The sequence below is a fragment of the Cebidichthys violaceus genome, unplaced genomic scaffold (assembly GCF_023349555.1).
Source record: "Cebidichthys violaceus isolate CVI_PGR_0920_01 unplaced genomic scaffold, fCebVio1.0.p SCAF_6, whole genome shotgun sequence".
NCBI classification, from domain to species: Eukaryota; Metazoa; Chordata; class Actinopteri; order Perciformes; family Stichaeidae; genus Cebidichthys; species Cebidichthys violaceus.
In genome coordinates this window covers 15,186,585-15,205,802 of record NW_027176816.1, presented here as the reverse complement: position 1 = coordinate 15,205,802, position 19,218 = coordinate 15,186,585, and the positions used below count along the sequence as shown (strand labels likewise).

Below are 19,218 nucleotides of genomic sequence, written 5' to 3'. Positions count from 1 at the left end.
TGTAATATTTGGCAGGTATAATGTTCACCATCTCAGCTAACATTTGCTAATTAGCCCAGCTGAGGCTGATGGGAATGGCATTAGTTTTGGACAAATTCAAATATTGACCTGTTGATGGCGCTAGAGGAAAACACAGGAGTCATCCTCTATGAACCTTTCAAATCTGTATCAATATTTCATGCTCATCCATGCAACAAAGTCTGGACCAAAGTGGTGGACTGACCAACTAACTAACCAACCATATGACATCACCATCCCTGGAGCAATGCAACTAACATGGCAAAAATATAGGAACCACTGGGCCTTCTGGAGAATAGGCTTGAAAATAACAGATGAAGCATAACAACTAAAACATCTATATTTATATCTATATCTATCTTTATTTACAGCAGAGGGACAATGTAAATGTGATGAGATGTAGGTTGAACAGTGAACTTAGCTGCTTTTTTAACTAGCCATCATGCTAATGATAACTTCTTAATACTAGAGGCCGACAATTTCTACTAGATCTGTTGGTTGCTGTTACACAGCTACTCACAATTACACTTAAGCTGCTTCTTACAGAAAATAACCACGTCTAATGAAGTCTTTTAAGACAGCCAAGTTGTACATTGTTGCATCACCACAAAGATTTTTCTCCTTAAAAAGCTGAACTGTGTGTTGAAACTTCAGCTCCTATTTTGCAAAGTCGGTGTGCTGTTTCAAGTCCAGACAGCCGAATCACGATTTCTAGATCTGTAAAGCAAACTATTCCTTAACTGGGAGACAGTCGGTATTTCACTCAACAGACGGTCATAGTACAACTCATGACCATTGTTACCTGCAGCTTACTAATATCAATTCAGCTAAATAATGATCATCTGCAAAGAATATCTTGACATAACAAGTGCAGACAGGCTTTCAACAGCTTAAGTGAAAAAAACAACAACATCAAAATGTCCTGGAGTAATGTTTCTGCACCTCAAACCACCAAAACAAGGAGACAACGTCCTCTAAAAATGGCTGCATACCACAGATCCTTCCATGCAAATACATGCAGTGATTATCTCAGAGTAAGACCAACAAATTATGATATGATTTGGAATTGTTGTACTTTATTACAGTATAACCTAATAGGAATTTCCATTTCCGCAGAAAAAAGCAATTCAACCGTACGAGAAACATGAACAGTGGTGGTTATGTTATGTTTATTTTATTTGATATGGACATCACAGTAGCATTAGAATTGTAACATACATTTATGCACAAGAACCAGATGCACTGTGTTAAGTGTTTGTAGCAAAACGCTAATTTAAAACACCTGTCCACAGGTACGTTAAACTGATGCTTTGGCTGGACTTGGCTGGAGCATCAGTCCGTCAGTGACGTCCTTGACTTCTGGACATCTGCCCACTGCTCAGTGCTGCAAAAGATGTAAATGTAATCCCAGAGTATGCTCTGCTTTGGGATTACATTAACTCCAGGATTTACCACATATTCATATCAAGAGATGTCTACAAGACCTGACATGTGCTGCTGGATATTTCAGCCCAGGGCCAGGGTTTGCCACAAAAAGACCACATTTCAATGGCATCCAACTAATTCAACAGTCCATCAGCCAGAGGAAACAGGAATAGCATAATTCGGTCATTGTATTTTGAGGGAAACTGGTAAACTTTACTCCCCAGCAGCCAGAATGAAGCTAGCGCAGATGATGTTTGATGTGTTACTGTGGAGGTGCAGAGTCCCCGTGGGAATAAAGGGATGAGTAGATGAGAGAAGCTTTTATCGATTGACAGTCCTCCCTTCAGCCCAGCACGCAGCATTACAGATCATATGAGTGCCTGGAACCGGACTGGCCTCATATGCTGGGAAATGATGTGCTGTCTGATTCACCTCTGACAAAGTAAACTCATCAGGACATCCTGACCGATGGCATCTGCAGCAATCTGCAGCGAAATCAGGCCTGCAGGATACTACAAAAATCAACCATGTTTAGCCCACAGCAGCTCCCACAGAATCAAAGACAGGGCTCCACCACATATCATAAAACTAGTATATTAATATCATGTATAAGCTCAAAATCACACGGTCACACCATCATCATCCAATGCTGGTCAGCACATAGTAGCCAAATCTGGCCCATTACCAAAGTGATTTGGCCCTTAAGGTGCCCTCGTACTCTCCCTCCTTTCCCCATCACCTGACTGGCCCGCCCACCTCCTCACCTGCTCCTGTTCACTCCCTCATCAGCCTCTCAGTCCATGTGCCGGCCCAGTTTAATGAGTAACTAGATTAAGAGTCTCCAGCTATGCTAGCATCTCTGTCACCTGGACGCAGGGGTGATTTGTGCTAAATGCTAGCCTCAGCATGCTAACAATGACATTGCAAACATGCTGATGTTTAGCAGGTAATGCTTACCATCTTCACCGTCAGCATGCTAACATTTGTCAACTACCAGTAAATACAAACTCCACAAACTTAAGAGGATTGTGTTGAGTTAACAAAACATCCCAGAACAATGATCCTGCACCCTGTCTTCCACAAAAACCTTTACAAAATGCGACATATTCCTCTTCCATGCCATTGTACACATTATTTATCACAACAACGTTAAAAGACATGGTCATATGTCAGGCTGTGCAAAAACATCGATATAGCTTACTATCAAGATATTTTTAATGAAAGTGTATGGATATGTCCACAACTACTGTCAATACATAAAAAAATGGTGTTTTAAACAGATTTAAAATGTCCTTTAAATGACCTGAATCCCTGTGTGTGTCAAACCTCCTCTGCTGTAACGCTGGATGTCGCTGACTATTGCCTTCTAAGCTAAGGCCAGTGACCTCTCGGCCTGTCACAGGAGCCGGCCAATACCACAACATGGTGTCAAAAGAAAATGAGAATATACATACAGTGCTTTCTGATAAATTAACGGTATCTGCAAATCAGAGCTTTACATTTAATTTCACTAAAGGCAGGAAATCCCAGTTCCAGGGAAAAGACATGATTCCCATGTAGTGATTAACACTAAATACAAAGTACTCATGAGGATGATGGGAAAGTGTTGGAACAAACTGTGGCCTTACGATGGTGCGATATGAAAAGTTAGGATTCATAACTGAATGTGGGCGTTTTTGTATAACTATATCTAGGGTAGGGAAGATACGGTTATGTTATGTTTTTGCGTTGTTATTTTGACACGATCCAATATCTTTTTTCCAAACTTAACCAGTAGTTTTGTTGCCGAAACATAACCAATCATTTCACAACGGTAACTTTTGGTTCAGAATCGTCTACATTCAACGTTTCTGTGGATTGCAGAAACATACAATACTAACATTTCTTTCTGGTGACTGGGATAGCATATTTTGTACTAATTTATTCAATCAACCTTCAATTACTATAAACAGATTCTGCATTTATACACACAATTTCTAGGCAACGGGACAAGATTTTAGTATCGAAAGCGTATCTGTGATTGAATGCAAGTAAACAAAAGAGGAGAGCAAAAGAGGTGGAACGCATTGGCCGAAATATTATCTGAGGACCCAGCGGCTTCCGATGATTTGGATTTTTATTGGTTTGAAATTAGCTTCATAACTACTTCTGAAACAATCCAGTCGTACACATCGTCTCTCAACTCCAACTCCAGTCTCACATCTCAAGTTGCTAATCAAACTGTAGACGATGAGCAGCGCACGGAAACAGAAGTCTTGTGCCAGATAACTGCTGACTACACCAGAACCCCAGAAATAGAACCCCTAACCCTCTTTCAATTTATTTTTTTCCAATGGGACTGAAAGTATTACATCTAAAAATGCCAGTAGGGATTCTATTTTTTTATATACTTTCGGACCGATAGCCGACAACATTAACCCAGAGTCCCCAGTTCACCTGTCTGGGAGAGTTAGCAGCCACAATGTTGCGTCCATTGTCATGGACGCCCGCAGCCACTTTCCCAGTAAGTCTCCAGGGTATCAATTGGTTGAGTTGCCTTTTTAAATAATGATATTCAAAATATTTCTTTGAGGTGTTTAACTGATAGCATCAATCGTTCAAGCGGTTAGCGGTTTATTGATAACGCCCCTATATGTCCTGAGCATCCCTGGAGATTCATGTTTGTGTGCGTCCACCCAACTTCAGCTCTCATTCTCATAACTGTCTCTTGTCAGTGGTAGATATTAACATTCCCTCTCAGCTCTCAGCAGCCTGCCTGAACCAGCATGACTTTTTGTCTCGTAGCATGAGAGGCTGGTGGCAGTCAGTCCCCCCCCTTTAATGTGAGTGCCTGTGGAGGCAAACAGCCAGCGTATGCGACTGAATTCTGCTTCATCACGTGGGAGAGAGGAGCTAAGAGACTCTTTTATCTCTAATGAGAGAGATCCACGAGGCAGTTTTCTCAGTGACAGACGGAGAGGAAGGAGGGAGGAGAGAGATGGAGACAGACGTGCAGAGACTCAGAGGAAGGAGAGGGATGGAGTGAGAGAAGGGAGGAGAAACCTGACCTACTTCGTCTCGGCTTATTTATATGCTGAGGACAACGTTGTAAACCAACCAGAAGCCTGGAATCTGGCATAGCAACAACAGTCAGAGAAATCCCAGTCTGACAGCCACTTACCGCTAAGTTAGGGGTTTATAACAAGACAATATCCATGGAAATTCCAAAGATGTACTGTCTCCTAAAAAATGTACATTAATATGCATTAGTAAATTCATTGTGTAATTATGGAACGTTTATTTAGAAGAAATCTGGAAAATGTTCACCGTCAACAACTGTTTAGGCAACTCAAAGCCCTCAGTTAAAGGGCCAGTGTGTAGGATGTGGCGGCCTCTATGAAATAAGCAATGTGGTGAGCTAACTAGCTCGCAAGTTGATGAGGTTTTTTAAAAATTTTATGTGGATTGTGTGTTTAAGTGAACAACTACTTTATAAAAGAAAGGTTTCAATTAGCTTAATCAAGCTACATCACACATAACGTAACAGTTAGCAAAAACTAGCAGAATGTGTTAAGTTATAAACTGTGCACTTTCGTGGTTTAGGTCAATATCTGCTGGTTAACTGACAGATCATATTTATTTATCCTTTATTGAGCCAGGAATGTCTCTTTGAGATACAAGATCTCTTCTTACAGGGAGTCCTTGTCAAGACGGCAGCGTGAGTAGTTTCACATAAAAATGATTTCACATGTTAGAACACACACTATACATGAAGGAAACACAATACAGGCCATACCAGCGATATACATAATCCATAAATCATGAGCCATAAAATAATCAAAACCTTCCTGAAAGCATGTAGTCCTCTGGCTCAGACAGTGCAGTGTAGTCGTGTTAGCAGTAGTGTGAGGGGAGAATGCACTTTGAATGCAGAGGGCTGTAACTTTATTGAAATTCGATTTAATGGGGTGCTGGTAAATGATCTGTACATGTGATGGAAGAGTGAGGGTTACACTTTAATTAAATGACCACACTTTTAAACCAAATGACCGAGTATTGCTTTTTATTCCCCCCCCAAATAAGTTCCCTGTTAAAAAATGTAAGATTTATTTTTAATTCACAAGCTTAACTTTTCCGATTCTAGTCAGGTTTAAAACCATCATCCTGTACATAGACCAGAACCAGCTGACTATATCTGGCAACCTGAGCAGAAGTGCTGGGCAGATGGATAAGTGGACTCCATTTATAGCACTTTGAAATAGTTGGAACTAATAAACAAAAGCAGAAGAACTTTTTTTAGTAAGCTAAACCTGACAACATGTGGGACACAGGACACAAACCCGCCACCAAAACCTCCTCCATATATTCTGTGCTAAATGTTCTGAAAAAGAAAAACAACATTGCCTGAGAATGTAATCGAGGAAAGGAATTGACTTTGGTATTTGGAAAAGCATTACTGGTTTAGCTGAACGTACTAATGTAACTATATGTCTTTCATTGAATCGGCAGGGCTCCACAGTGCATCGGCAGTAATGGCCACATCAAGGTTAGGTTGGAGCAAAGTGTTGAGTCAGCATGATGCCAGTGTACTGAGCTTATCCACTTACTGGTCTAGAGTATAGACTACAGCACCCATGGGAGATGGTTCATCCTAAGAGCTGGTTTACTGAATGCTAACAGTGACGGTGAAGATGGGTTAGGCTGAGGGTTGAGGCTTTAAAACTTCTCCTTTCTATCTTACATCTGTGCCACAGGAGCTGACTGAACTCAATGCTGTACTACACACAGAGGCCACAGCACAAAAGTAAAGCAGTAGAACCTCTCCTCTTTTCCCCTTCAGAGAAAAACACATTAGGTACTTAAGGACTAATTGAAATAGCATTAATGTATTTCTTCTGCCTTCCAGAGTGGCCATTGTGCATTACAGAACACTTTAACTTTAAAGTCCTGTTTCAGGAAAGCAATGTGAGCAGCTGGAGCTCTTCATCTTCATCAGGGACATTATTAAAGTCCACACCTGTGTGTGTGTGTGTGTGTGTGTGTGTGTGTGTGTGTGTGTGTGTGTGTGTGTGTGTGTGTGTGTGTGTGTGTGTGTGTGTGTGTGTGTGTGTGTGTAGTAGGGAGCTGAGAGCTCAGAAGAGATGACTGCTAAACAAGCCTGAACCAGGACACCATGAATTATGCACCAATATCCAGATAGCTAATGGTAAGAGATGCTACTCAAACACAGAGCTGATGGACCTGGTCAACCACAGGGTATCAACAATAGAAGTAAATTACATATCATGTCAAACCCTATCAACAGAAAAGAATAATGATGTTGGATCATTCTGCAAAACTCTGGATTGTGTCCAATGCAACCACGTTTTTAGCTTTATGTGTGTCTGCATGGAAAGTACAGTGTAGTTAAAGTTAAGAGAAGATCATGGTTATGGCAAATCAGTTGTGGTTGAGGTATCTTCAGGGTAACTTAACACTTGGTAAAGGTTATGGTTACGGGGATATGCCTCGACCAACCAGTCATGTTGCTGTTTACATCCATGTCTGTCAGAAAAAAATCATCACTTCATCATTTTATCCTATCAGACATTGTGGGAAATTAGCATATCAATTCTTCAACACTTTGATCCTTGAGTCCAGGTGGACGTTTCTGCTAAATTTGATCCTGATCACGATCATAAAATGGGATATCGACAGAACAAGCTGAAAAACATAATGCCTCCTGTCACGGCTGTCGCTGGCATGGAGACCTAATAAAATGAGCAATGTTAAGTGTTTGGGATGTGACTATGTCCTGCATTGGCACCGAACATTACCATAGGACGTAGTGAACTCTGAGGCGCAGCAAAGTCCAATACTGATGTAATTCCTAGTGCTGCTTGTACAAACCTTTGAAATGAACCACAATTTTATCATTTTGGACCAAAAATCTTAACTGAATATCCCCCTTACTATCTTTTTACATCCACATCTCAGGGTCTTCATCGGGAGCAGAAGTTTATTCACATACCTCCTGGTGATGAAGACCATGAGATGACATTGAAAATTCCAGAAAATGTAAGCATGTGGATCCTAAATTATGATTTTAAACTAAACACAAGACTGGTTTATGACTTTGAATCGTTGACAATATCAGATTTTATCAAATCATTCAACTAAGTCAGGTATTGCTTATTGATAGCTCAAGCAAACAAGCCAATCAGAGCTTTGTAGACTGGATTAGGGATGTGGATGTCATCTTCCTTTGTCAAGGCCAGAATCAATTACAAACAGACACACATGTGGACAAGATCAACGCAGGTTTTTTTAATCCTCACTGAAAAAAACAACCTTAAATCAACTGCCCAGAAAAAATGCTAACTGCTTTAGTTTTGACTGCAAATGACGCTGATGGCACAGATGTCTCACCTTATTCTGCTCATTCATAGCTACATTGTTCAGCAAAATCCGGTTGGAGAAAGTCTTTTCATATTCATTCTAAAATTGGCAACATGAAAACATCTCGAGAAGCCTTTAGAATTGTGAAAACACACCAAACTTTACCTTAAAACACAACAAGGATCTAACATAATTTGAAAACTTCCTGTTTCTTCTAGGGACACCAAGTGTGTCATCACTCCTGTATTTCCCAGTGAAGCTGACTGCAGTATTGTTCAGGCATTACCGCATGGTTAGAGTGTGCATCAGCCAGATTTGAGGACACTCACCCTGTTAAAGCGCTTGGCCTGGAAGAGGTGTCCGTTGACTCGGTAGAGCTTCCTCCATCTTCTGGCCCCTCGGCGATAGATCGATTCTAGGAGAGAGAGGAAACGGTTGTAAAGTAGCAGCATGGTGAGGAGATGATGGGGATGGATGTGCTCGGCTTGAGAAGAGAAAGATGGAGGGGATGGGAAAAGAGGACAGGTCCTGCAGCTCCTCCTTCACCAGAAGTCTGAGTTCAAGTGAGAGATACACACACACACACACACACACACACACACACACACACACACACACACACACACACACACACACACACACACACACACACACACACGTCTCTCTCTCTACTCACTCACTCACCAGTCCACTCTCTTCTTTCACCCTCTTCCTGCTTCTTCCTTTCCTCAAGACCTCCATCCATCCTTTACTTCCTGGTGATCAATGCACTTATTAGTTCTCCATAACGCCTTTTATTCAGAAGAGGCCGAGAGGGTGTAGTTATTTCTGACAGCAGCATGTAGTCAGATATCAATGAAAATGTAGTGTGCTGGAACTTATTTAAAATGACTCAAACCCATTTGGCACTCTGACAAGGGTTATATTCCTGTCGGCATGGTTTACTTCAGTCACGATTCGGCCTGTTTGCGGTCTCATGTTGCTTCAAAGACAGACTACTAAAGACAAATAATAGAAGTGTTAACAGATAACAGAAGTTTCAGCTTATATTAAAAGTAGGGCTGGGCTAAATTACCATCACACAACAGTAGGAATGGCTTTCTGACCCAAATTTACTCTCAACACAATGTTAATATATCAAGTATCTGAATCCCTTATAATTCACGAGTATAGCTAAAGAACCAGAACCATTGGTATATAACTAGAAGTCAACCAAACATGGCAGCCCACAGTGCAACCCAGACGTCCAGCGTCCATGTCAAAGGGTTTAATGAAGATAACAACACATTGTTTAACCATCGCGCATGATGTCTGTTCATATTACTCATGGTCCAATCCTCTCCAACAAGTGATTACTATGGGACATTATTACAGGCAACCATTACATTTGTATTAGTAGCAGGAAATTGAGATTTCAGGGTGTTACATTAGGCGCTTAAAAAAAAGAGTTGAATTTGATGCACTCTCACACAGCGAGCAGTAGTGGACATCAAGAGCAGTTGAGTGACTCTTTGTGACGAACAACATCACACACATGAATGGATGGATTTGTTGATGTGTGACCAACAAGGCATCATGCAATCTTTGACCACCAGTCTGTTATGATGCATAGAAAGTTTGATAAGACATGTACTATTGAACTGCTGAACACAACTTTGTTTTTTATTGGAAGATCTTAAACTGAACTGATTCATACGAGACATTTGTCCACAAACTATGACGAAGAGCTATCACTAAACTTTTAAGGAGTACACCATATTTGTTATTACCAGAGGTAGATTCAACCTATAAGCTAAAGCTAAAGCTGAGTTTAGCTGAACATGAATCCAAAAACACAGATGAAATAAGCAACCGAAAAGAACTTTTCTATGCTTTTCTTATTACTCAATTAATCCAAAGAAAAGACAACAATCAACCAACAATGGATGAATCTACCAACAAGTATTAAGTGTGTCAAAGTCTAATACACTGTGCTATAGAAAAACGCATCAATGAACCACACTGTTGCGCTGGCTGACACGTTCCTTCATTACCATAAACACACACTGTAGTTTATCTTGACTCATCTTAGGCTTGGGCGATATGGACCAAAAATCAGGTGTCTGTATTTTTAGGTTGATATTTTCTACAAAGTGGGCTAACTGCAAGTCAAAGTGACATGTGAGATGTCACAATCACTTTTATTGAAAATCACTGTGATCACAATGAAATGCAAAGACAAGGTGTCCTTCACTGTTTGAAAATATACAGCTGCAAACATGTACGTAAATGAAAAGGTATAGAAAATAAATAGCCTACATTAAATAAAAATAGGCCGTAATAAGCTCTATTTCTAAGAATGTTACTTCAGTTGTTTTCAACAACAATAGAATGATTAAAATAAAGTACAGTTACAGAGTGATGGGGACCTCAGAAAACACAGGGAAGGGAAGTCAGAAAGTATTGAGAGACAGACGATCTTCTCATGGGACATGGAAATAATCCTCAAAACCAATGAGGCAGAGGTGGAGATATCCTGACTTTTACTTTTAGCTCTAAAAATGCTACACTATGCATCTTGATAGCATCTTTCATGAGACCCTCTCTGCCTGCTCAATGCCCACTTCTATTCAAACTCCATGCCCAGTGGAGTGCCTCTTTAAAAGGGCAATAAGGACTGTAGTTCATGTGCAAGAGCAGGAACACATAATACAGCTTCAAGTATTGACCGATAAACCCGTTGCAATACAAATCTAGGAATGATCCACAAATTTGCCTGTGTTGCATTTGGCTGTTGGCCACAAAAAAAGTCCCCACAGCATGAAGTGAAGTGGTTGGCTGAGCCATACCATGCGTTGCCTTCCAGACTCGCACTAATTATTCACCAGCATCTCTCCCGGTGCCTCCCCCCGTCTGTCCTGGTTTTCCAGTCTGCTTGGTTGCTCCAGTGATGGGCGCGGCTGTGATGTCCTCCTCCACTCACTCATCTTTTGCCTCTGTTGCTATGGTAGCCACAGCCCACCCTATAGCTGCTATTGTTAGCTGGCTGTGAGGATGTCGGGATGACATTGTCTGCAAGTAGAAGTCTCTCCTAACAACAAATCCACCCTTCTCCTTTTGCCACTATTGTGCAGTATCAGGTCGGACATACCGCCTATCAGATTTGCTGGTCGTCTCTTGAGCAATGGGTGCAGAGCTGTGATTACATTTTCATGCCCTGGGGTGAACCCTTTCTTCCAGATGGTTTTTATCAGGGGGCCTCACATCATGTTCAATGTTTAAGCAGAGAATCAGTTTTTCTTTCTCTAACCCCAACCTCAACTATTGTCTACTACATACAACACACTGACATTATTCCAGCAAAAACAATGTAGAGTAAGTCTCTTTGACAAGCAATATTGACAAGCACATTAAGACGTGTGCCAGCTCAAATTTAAGTTGTGCTCATCTCTGTATGCAAATGTCCCATAACAGAGAGGGATTTAAAGACCAGACACTTGGTACAACAAACTCCTGTCAGAATGGTAGCGTATGGACACAGAGGTCTAATGTCACAGAAGTAGCATTGCCATAGCAGTCTTGGATGTACACCTGGGCTGGGTATTGACACCTTTAAGGTATATATATATATATATATATATTTCTGGGTACAAAAAAAATATATAAAATATATATATATCGACTGAAATAACCCAGGAGCAAGTAGTATCAAAACGTCTCCAGTCAAATGATACCTGCAATAAATCCTTTTGTACCCAGAACTAGAGAAAATCACTGTATTTTCTTGTAGCCAATCACCTTAAATGGCAAATGGTAAATGGACTGTACTTGTATAGTTCTCTTCTAGTCTTCCGACCAGTCAAAGCGCTTTAACACTACATGTCATCAATCACCCATTCACTTCCATTCATACACTGATGGAAAAGGCTATCATGCAAGGTGCCAGCAGGACTCTAACTAACATTCACACCCATTAATACAACGCTGGCACAGCCTCTGTTTGAAGGACGACCCTGCTCTACCACTGAGCCAATGTTGCCCTCCGATTTAATGCGACATGTGATTGGCCCGCAGCAGCTACAACCCATACAATTAACAGCTGACGGTTCTAGAAGCGCGAAACAATCGCAACAGTGCTGACGGAGCTAAATGTTTTAACCTGGAGGGGAACCAGAGGGTGGGCGTTACACTTCAAAATGGTACCACCACTGTGGGGCGGGTGATGACGTCATCGGCGGTACCTGGTGTATGAGTGCTGTGCAGTGCGGCAGCGATTAGCTAGCCAATGGAATAGTACTCTGTTGGTATGAGTATCACTTTAAGGGTACACTCAGCAGCTATATGTCTCCGTCTCTGAGTCAGGACAGTGCAGACACAGAGGAACTGTGCTCTTCAGGGTCTCCTCTGTGACTTCCCTCTAATCCTGTTAACTCAGGGCCTCTAAAGGAAAGTGCCGCCTGCCTTGGAGAATCACAGTGGTGCGTTTCCATAGTTACCCAGTATTCCTACCCCCGTGCCCGTATTAGTGGGTGAGTCATGGAGTTGAAGGGGGAAGACACACTAAGGCATTGTGTGATTGAGGAAGGTGAACCTACACATCATGTTACACTTCCTCAGTGCCCACGACGGCTGCTAAATACAGTGTATGTGATTCAATTATTCATTGCGACAGATGCTTCCACTAAGTGGTTAATTGCGGCACGTAGCTGTGTGTCTTTAATCAGAGTGTAGATGAATAGGTGAGTGGTTACACAGAAGAAGTTTAAATGCATGAGTAAGTGGTTTCCTCTTCACTGTGTGTTTGCCTGAGAGACAGGCTGCATTCATCAATCTCTGGGTTTAAATGGTGAATATCCTATTAATAATCTTGACAGTCCATTTAGAATACAAATGCCTCTGAGCACATTTTGATGACATTTTCTATTCTATAGCATGGCTGGTGTAAAGCGTTCCACAGAGAACACTTTAGCAGCTAGAAGTAGGCCAAACCTTTGAACCCCATTCAACTGTGGAGGGACTAGTCCAGAGATCAATTATTATTGATCGACTATCGTGCATGAACAAACGACTTCACATATACAATTCTTAAGAGACATATTATGTCATTATATTGAATTTAAAAAAAAGTGGAATCAACATGGTAAGTGCAAAACTGTGCTGCTCTGTGTGTGTGTTATCGCTTTGACTGAAAACTGAAAGATTTGAAAACGTATTTTCTCATTCAGCTTCTTAATATGAAAAATGAGGTCCTACATGAACACAATATTTTCTGCCAAAGTTAGAGCAGTTTTGGTCATAAAAAAACATCAATGAGATTTACAGGTTTGTGTTTTTGTCATGGTGAGTTTCTGTTTGTTAAACAGGTTCAAAACGTTGGATCTCTATTAGTAACTGTAGTGAAAGACAGAACCTGACTAGAAGATACATATTGGATGCTGATAGGGAGGAGTATTAAAATAAAAACACTGGTCACATGCTGTGATATTCAGTGCTTTGATTTAAAAATAAAAATAAATGCTAACCTGTATTTGTGGTCTATGTTAACAGTTGGGGTCCTCCATTGACAGTTAAGCATTCAGGATGATTTTTTTCAGTCTGTTTCTTCTTTTATTTTGTAAGTTCACTCTCACCCTGATTCGTTCCACCTGATCCATCACCCTGCTCTCCTTGTGTATTTAGTCTGTCAGTTCCCCCTTTCAGTGTCACGTCTTCTGCGTTCCTTGTGTCTAGCAAGGCCCATTGAGGCCTATTGCTATGGCAACAGTCAGAGTTAATAAGATGGATGAAAGCAGCGGGAGGTCGGTGACTGTTGAGCCCACATCTTCACAGAGACCTGGATCCATCTTGGTCCAGGATCAAGCTGCACTTGATTGGACAGACATCAGGACAGACAGCAGGACTCTGGTGGACCAGAGGAGGAGGACTCTGTGTTCACATCATGATGCTTGGTGCTCAAACACAGTCACAGCTCATGGAAAATGTGTTTTTCCTCATGCAGAGTTTTTAATGTTAAGATGTCGGCCATATTATCTGACTAGAGAATTGTTTCTGTTGTTGCTCTTTACATTCATTATGAGCAAATTAAAAAAATGCTCTACAGGAATGTACTACTGTTTTACTTTAGTTTAGTTTCTCATGTGTTTGTTGTGTTACAAATGGGCTACATCTGCATTTGGTTGTGCATCCCCGTGTTGCATAATGACAGTAAATGACCCTTGAACCTTGTATGGGGTATGACACATGCTCAGTGAGACTGGAGCTTGTTGGAGGGTCACAGCAGACTAGAAATAAAGAGACGGTGTCTGCTCAGGTGCTCAGGAACACTCTAACTGATGGCGGGCGATACACACTAGAATTATAACAGTGAAAATAATGCATTATAAAAAGATTATAACGTATTACAAGAATGCCATCGTAAAATGCTTCATAATGTCTTATAATGATTATTACAGAGCATTAACATTGAGTGCGTATAACTATAATTACACAGTGCTATTAGCAGATTATCACAAATTATGCATGAATATAATGCATTCTAGACACAGAGAGCTTTACTGGATTCACATTCCACAAGAAGTGTAGCTTCAAAGAGCAAACCAAGTTTTAAATAACAGCAACATCCCAACTTCACTCATCGCCTCGGGTGAACCAGGACCACGTCTTTAGAAGAGGTCGGTGTGTGTGTGTGTGTGTGTGTGTGTGTGTGTGTGTGTGTGTGTGTGTGTGTGTGTGTGTGTGTGTGTGAAGTGTGAATTCACACACCAAACTAGATTCAAGTGAGGCAGAGTGTTTTGCTGTAGGGAAGTAAGAGTGCTGGAGAGTGCTGGTTTTAAATCTGAGGAGAACACTCAGAATACGAGCGCAGATGAACCAAAGGTGGTTTCATGGTGACTTGTCATTTCTCCTCAAAGTCCTGCTGTGACTCAGCATCATGATATTGTAAATATTCGGACTAAACTAACCCAAAAATCAGTCAATCACAAGTAAAGATAAATATGCCAGTGGGATTTCCCAGCCTCATCTATTGTTTCCTTTGTAACCCATAATAATCACATTATCAACACATCCTCTGGTCAGAACAGATGGTATTACTGCATCACAACAACGTCTGGATCGGGGGGAGCGGCAGATCAGTTCTTGTTTACATCTAGCTAAGACTTTCTGTCTGCATGAAAGCGATGCCAACCACACACACACGGCTTCCTCAGACGTGCGCTTGCACTCCACTAGCAGGCCTTCACAGAGCTGACCTATTACGACATCTCCCTCTGGAGAACCATGAGTGTTGCATTGCCCCACTTCTCTGCCAAGGTGCCAGAGAGAGAGTCAGAGAGACGCAGGCTAGAAAGAACGCTTTCTCAGGTGATGAATCAAAACCACAGTACTTTACCTCCAGATGCAAAGGCCAAAGCGCACAGTCCCGCCATGGCGTCCGTGGAAGGTACAAAGAGCAGCGGACTGCCTGCTGCTGTTGTACTGTATCTTATGTGGGGAGCCGTGCAGCAGGAGAACAGGGTGGTACTGCCATATCTCTCTAGGACAGGACATTTACGAGGGCTTGACTCACTTCCAGACATTGTTCCTCTCACTCGCAGGAAAGTAGCATTCTATACCAACAACGCCCGCCCCCCTCCCTCCCTCACATATCCTTCAAACAAAAGAAAAAAGAAAAAAGAAACCCAACACTGGGAATACACTGCCCTGTATGTTTTCAATGAGTTCTTGAGGAAACCGCTGTACTCAGCAATAAAAGGTACTGCCCATGGCCCATCAGGGTTTATGGAACTTGTCAACTTTTTTTTTTTCCTTTTAAAGTTATGTTCTGGACACTTCCAAAGAAGCTGAGAGAGATCAATGAAACAGCCCTGAGACATTTTTAGACACGGTCAGACCTCTGGGATATGGGATGCTCTACGGTGGCATGATTAACTCTCTTAGTCCGACTTCTAATTAAAGCATCTACTCAATGGTCCTTTTAATCAGCGTGTTACAGATAAAGAGGGAGAGAGCAGGCATTGCAAAGTGCATGAAATTACAAAAGACTTCCAATTTCAAAGTCAGGATCACTGAAATTTGATCTGCATTCTGAAGTCAAGTAAAGCCTTTTGCCGTGTTCACACTGAGAGCGACCACTGCAAGGAAACGGCAAAGTGTGGTCAGCTTCCACTGAGAATGAGTGGTAGAATGCTGCATTATGAGGGCCAGAGGGGTTGAAAGGAGGTAGACATGGACATACTGCATGACAGGTCCCTGGGACAAGTCAGTGTCATATGTTGATGAGTCAGCCGCATCCATATCAGACCACAGAGAGCTGGCAACATATGGAGACATTTGTTTCTTTGTTTCTCTGAAGTGGGCATCGAGACCATCAAATGCTGATGTGCACTAACTTCTTCTCATTGTAGTACTTGTGTACTAGCACCACACATTCCCTAACCAGCACAATGTTTCTACCATGGTGTCCTCTGTATTTCACTGTGTAGGGTACTGATTTGAGTGTGTTGCCTCCCTAAATCTGTAAACTTACAAAGAGGACAACATTCAAAATCAAGATGTAAAATGGCTCATGGAGAGACAATAAAAGCCATCGACACAAGGTTAATCACCTCATTATGGGTATTAGGATGAATAATTGTCCAACAAGAGAAGCTTCAGTTTGTGGTAATCTTGCTTTAATGAAAACTAGTCACTATGTATCACTATTGCTATTAGAAAACATCGGCGTGATGTTGGAGGTTTCAGGTTTGGTTTCCATTTCAGAGCGGATCCCAAACACATGGCAGATAGTGGCCATAGTGGAGGTCTGCACCAAGTTAGGAGTAGTCATTAGTACTAATATCGGTGTGTAGTACTTTATGTACAATAGTCTGGATTCATGACTAAATCTGCATAACATAATATAATGTAAAGTACTGTATATATTCAGTAAAATACAATTTGGCACTTGCTGCATACAAATATCTAGATCATTTATTTCATTTACATGAATTAAAATGATTTTTGGAGAAAACATTTATCTGTGTGTGTGTGTGTGTGTGTGTGTGTGTGTGTACTGACAGGCCTGTGTTAGGGTCACTGATTGATCATGTCCTAAATCACTTTGCGTTTTAGTTTAACAGCCTGGTGCTGCTAGCGTTGCCACAGGCAGGAAGCAACTTTTTCCATTTAATTTCATCTTCTCTAATCTCACACACACACACACACACACACACACACACACACACACACACACACACACACACACACACACACACACACACACACACACACACACACACAGGACCATCAATGCAACAGCTGCAGTTATTTATGAACCATGATGAACCTGGATGAAACATCCACATCCAGTACACTCACATAGAAAAAACAGTAAATTGCAGACATGAGATTTCTTACCAGAATTTTAACAGCCGCAAACAACCACACTAGTTTTTTCTCCAACATTTACCTTGGGGACAAGTAACAAGACTCCGCAGGGACAGGACCTGTCCTCCATTGACTCCTAATTATGGACAGCTCAAAGGACATTATTCTGCTTATACCATGGTCCCTTGCAAAATAAATTTCCATTTCCCTGGTAACCCTGAGGGTTTGCTAATACCTGGAACAATCATTACCATCCCATCAGCTTTTTATGCAATGGAAACGCTGTTCACTGCTCCAGTAAATAGGACGGACCTTCGATATGACTCTTTGCGACGAGAGTTAACGCTATGCTAGCAATATGTAACTAAAGACTCTCTGGTGAATGTATTTTAGAGATGCAGCTAACAGTTATGGGCTATGGACTGTGGCTTAGTGGAGAGCAGGGTCGGCCTTCAATCAGAGGATCAGTGGTTTGACGTTGCGACATAGTGTGAAAGCGCTTTCAGTCCTCCCCTCCAGTCGGAAAGACTAGAAAAGCGCTACACAACTACAGTCCATTTACCATTTATTAGTTGACTTTTGATCAATAATCATTGAGTCTATAAAATGTCAGAAAGAATGATGAATGACAGACAAACACATTCTGCCGAAGCTCTGACCTACATCTTCATCATATCCACAACTGTACACTGTGTCAGCATTCTTTAAGGCACATCATCCAGAGTCTTAAACACTGCTGGTCTGCTCACCCATTCCTGCTCCCGTGATCACGTCACTCCTGTCCTCCAGAACCTCCACTGGCTTCCTGTCCCAAAACGGATCCAGTTCAAAGTCTTTCTGCTCACTCTCAAAGCGCTCCATCACCAGGCCCCCCTCCTACCTCACAGACCTGCTCCACCACCACCCTCCTTCCTGCAGCCTCCGCTCCTCCTATGCCAACCTCGGGTCTCCACCACTCAGGATCAAGCGCCTCTCCATGGCTGCCCCCTCCCTCTGGAACGCAAACCCATCTGAGACTGCTCCAACATGTCCACGTTCAGAGCGCAAATCACAACTCACAGCTGCTTTTAATGTTCTGGGTTATATGTTTTTTTTAGCAGCGCTGCACAATCAGTCCAATACTAATCTTGATCACGATTTTGGTGAAAAGGATTTAAGACAGTATGTAGACCTTCACATTGAGAAAAAAATACTACTGACCAGTTTGGTGAACAAAGAAATATGAAGTGTTCTACATTAACAAGTTGCTCATTTTATGTATTTATTTCATAATACATTTATCGTTGAAGTCATTAGCAGCTTTCAGCTGGAGATTTGCTGCTTTTGTCTCTGTTATACTATTGTACATTTAATCTCTTTGGGTTTTGGACTGCTGGTCAGACAAAATGACATTTGAGGATTTTGACAAAATAAAATTCTCACTCAAGGTCTTCTCACTAGCTTTTTCTGGACCTTTCTACCACATCACATGAAAGCATGGAACCTTGGTGGCGTGATGTATAACTGACCAAACTCCAGATGCTGGTAGAGACTGTTAGATGCAGTTTAAAGTTCTACAAAAATAAAAAATAAATTGACCATATATTGAGATTTTTCCTGCAATTATTGTTTTGTAACTTTGAGGATTATGAGTTTCTTTTTCTAGTAAATTGTGAATCCATTTTTCCCTATTTTCCGTCCTATAGACTGCACATGTAATCTGAAGAAGGTACTACGTAGTACTGAACAATTCATCAAAAATGTATTGAAACCTCAATATGGCACATCATTTTATTAAAGGCAAACTGTGTCAAAATATAATTTTAAATAAATATTGCGGTTTTGCAGAAATGTCCTGGCTTACGCATCATATTCTACAGACTTAAGAAAACATATTTGTTTGGTACAGATCTCTGCAAAAATTAAAATGAGAATAATAATGTAAAAATTATCATTCTCTCACAGTTACAATATCAGTCAAATTAATCACTATTAGATATTCTGTCATAACGGTTCAGCCTAGTACTACAAGTGTCAATGTAGTATATGGTACAGAATGGCTTCTATAATTGAGTTCAACTGTTGTTCTGCTTA

General features: G+C 41.3%; 1 protein-coding gene across 4 annotated transcripts in view; it reads right to left on the bottom strand.

Annotated features, from left to right (window-relative positions):
* The window catches only part of prkcz (protein kinase C, zeta), a 111,137-nt gene that overhangs the window by 47,759 nt on the left and 44,160 nt on the right, over positions 1 to 19,218 (bottom strand). For all 4 annotated transcript variants that reach the window (XM_068732946.1, XM_068732947.1, XM_068732949.1 and 1 more), the window contains one exon: positions 8,130 to 8,215. In XM_068732946.1, the coding sequence (XP_068589047.1) occupies positions 8,130 to 8,215 (86 nt within the window). The remainder of the gene's footprint in view (positions 1 to 8,129; positions 8,216 to 19,218) is intronic.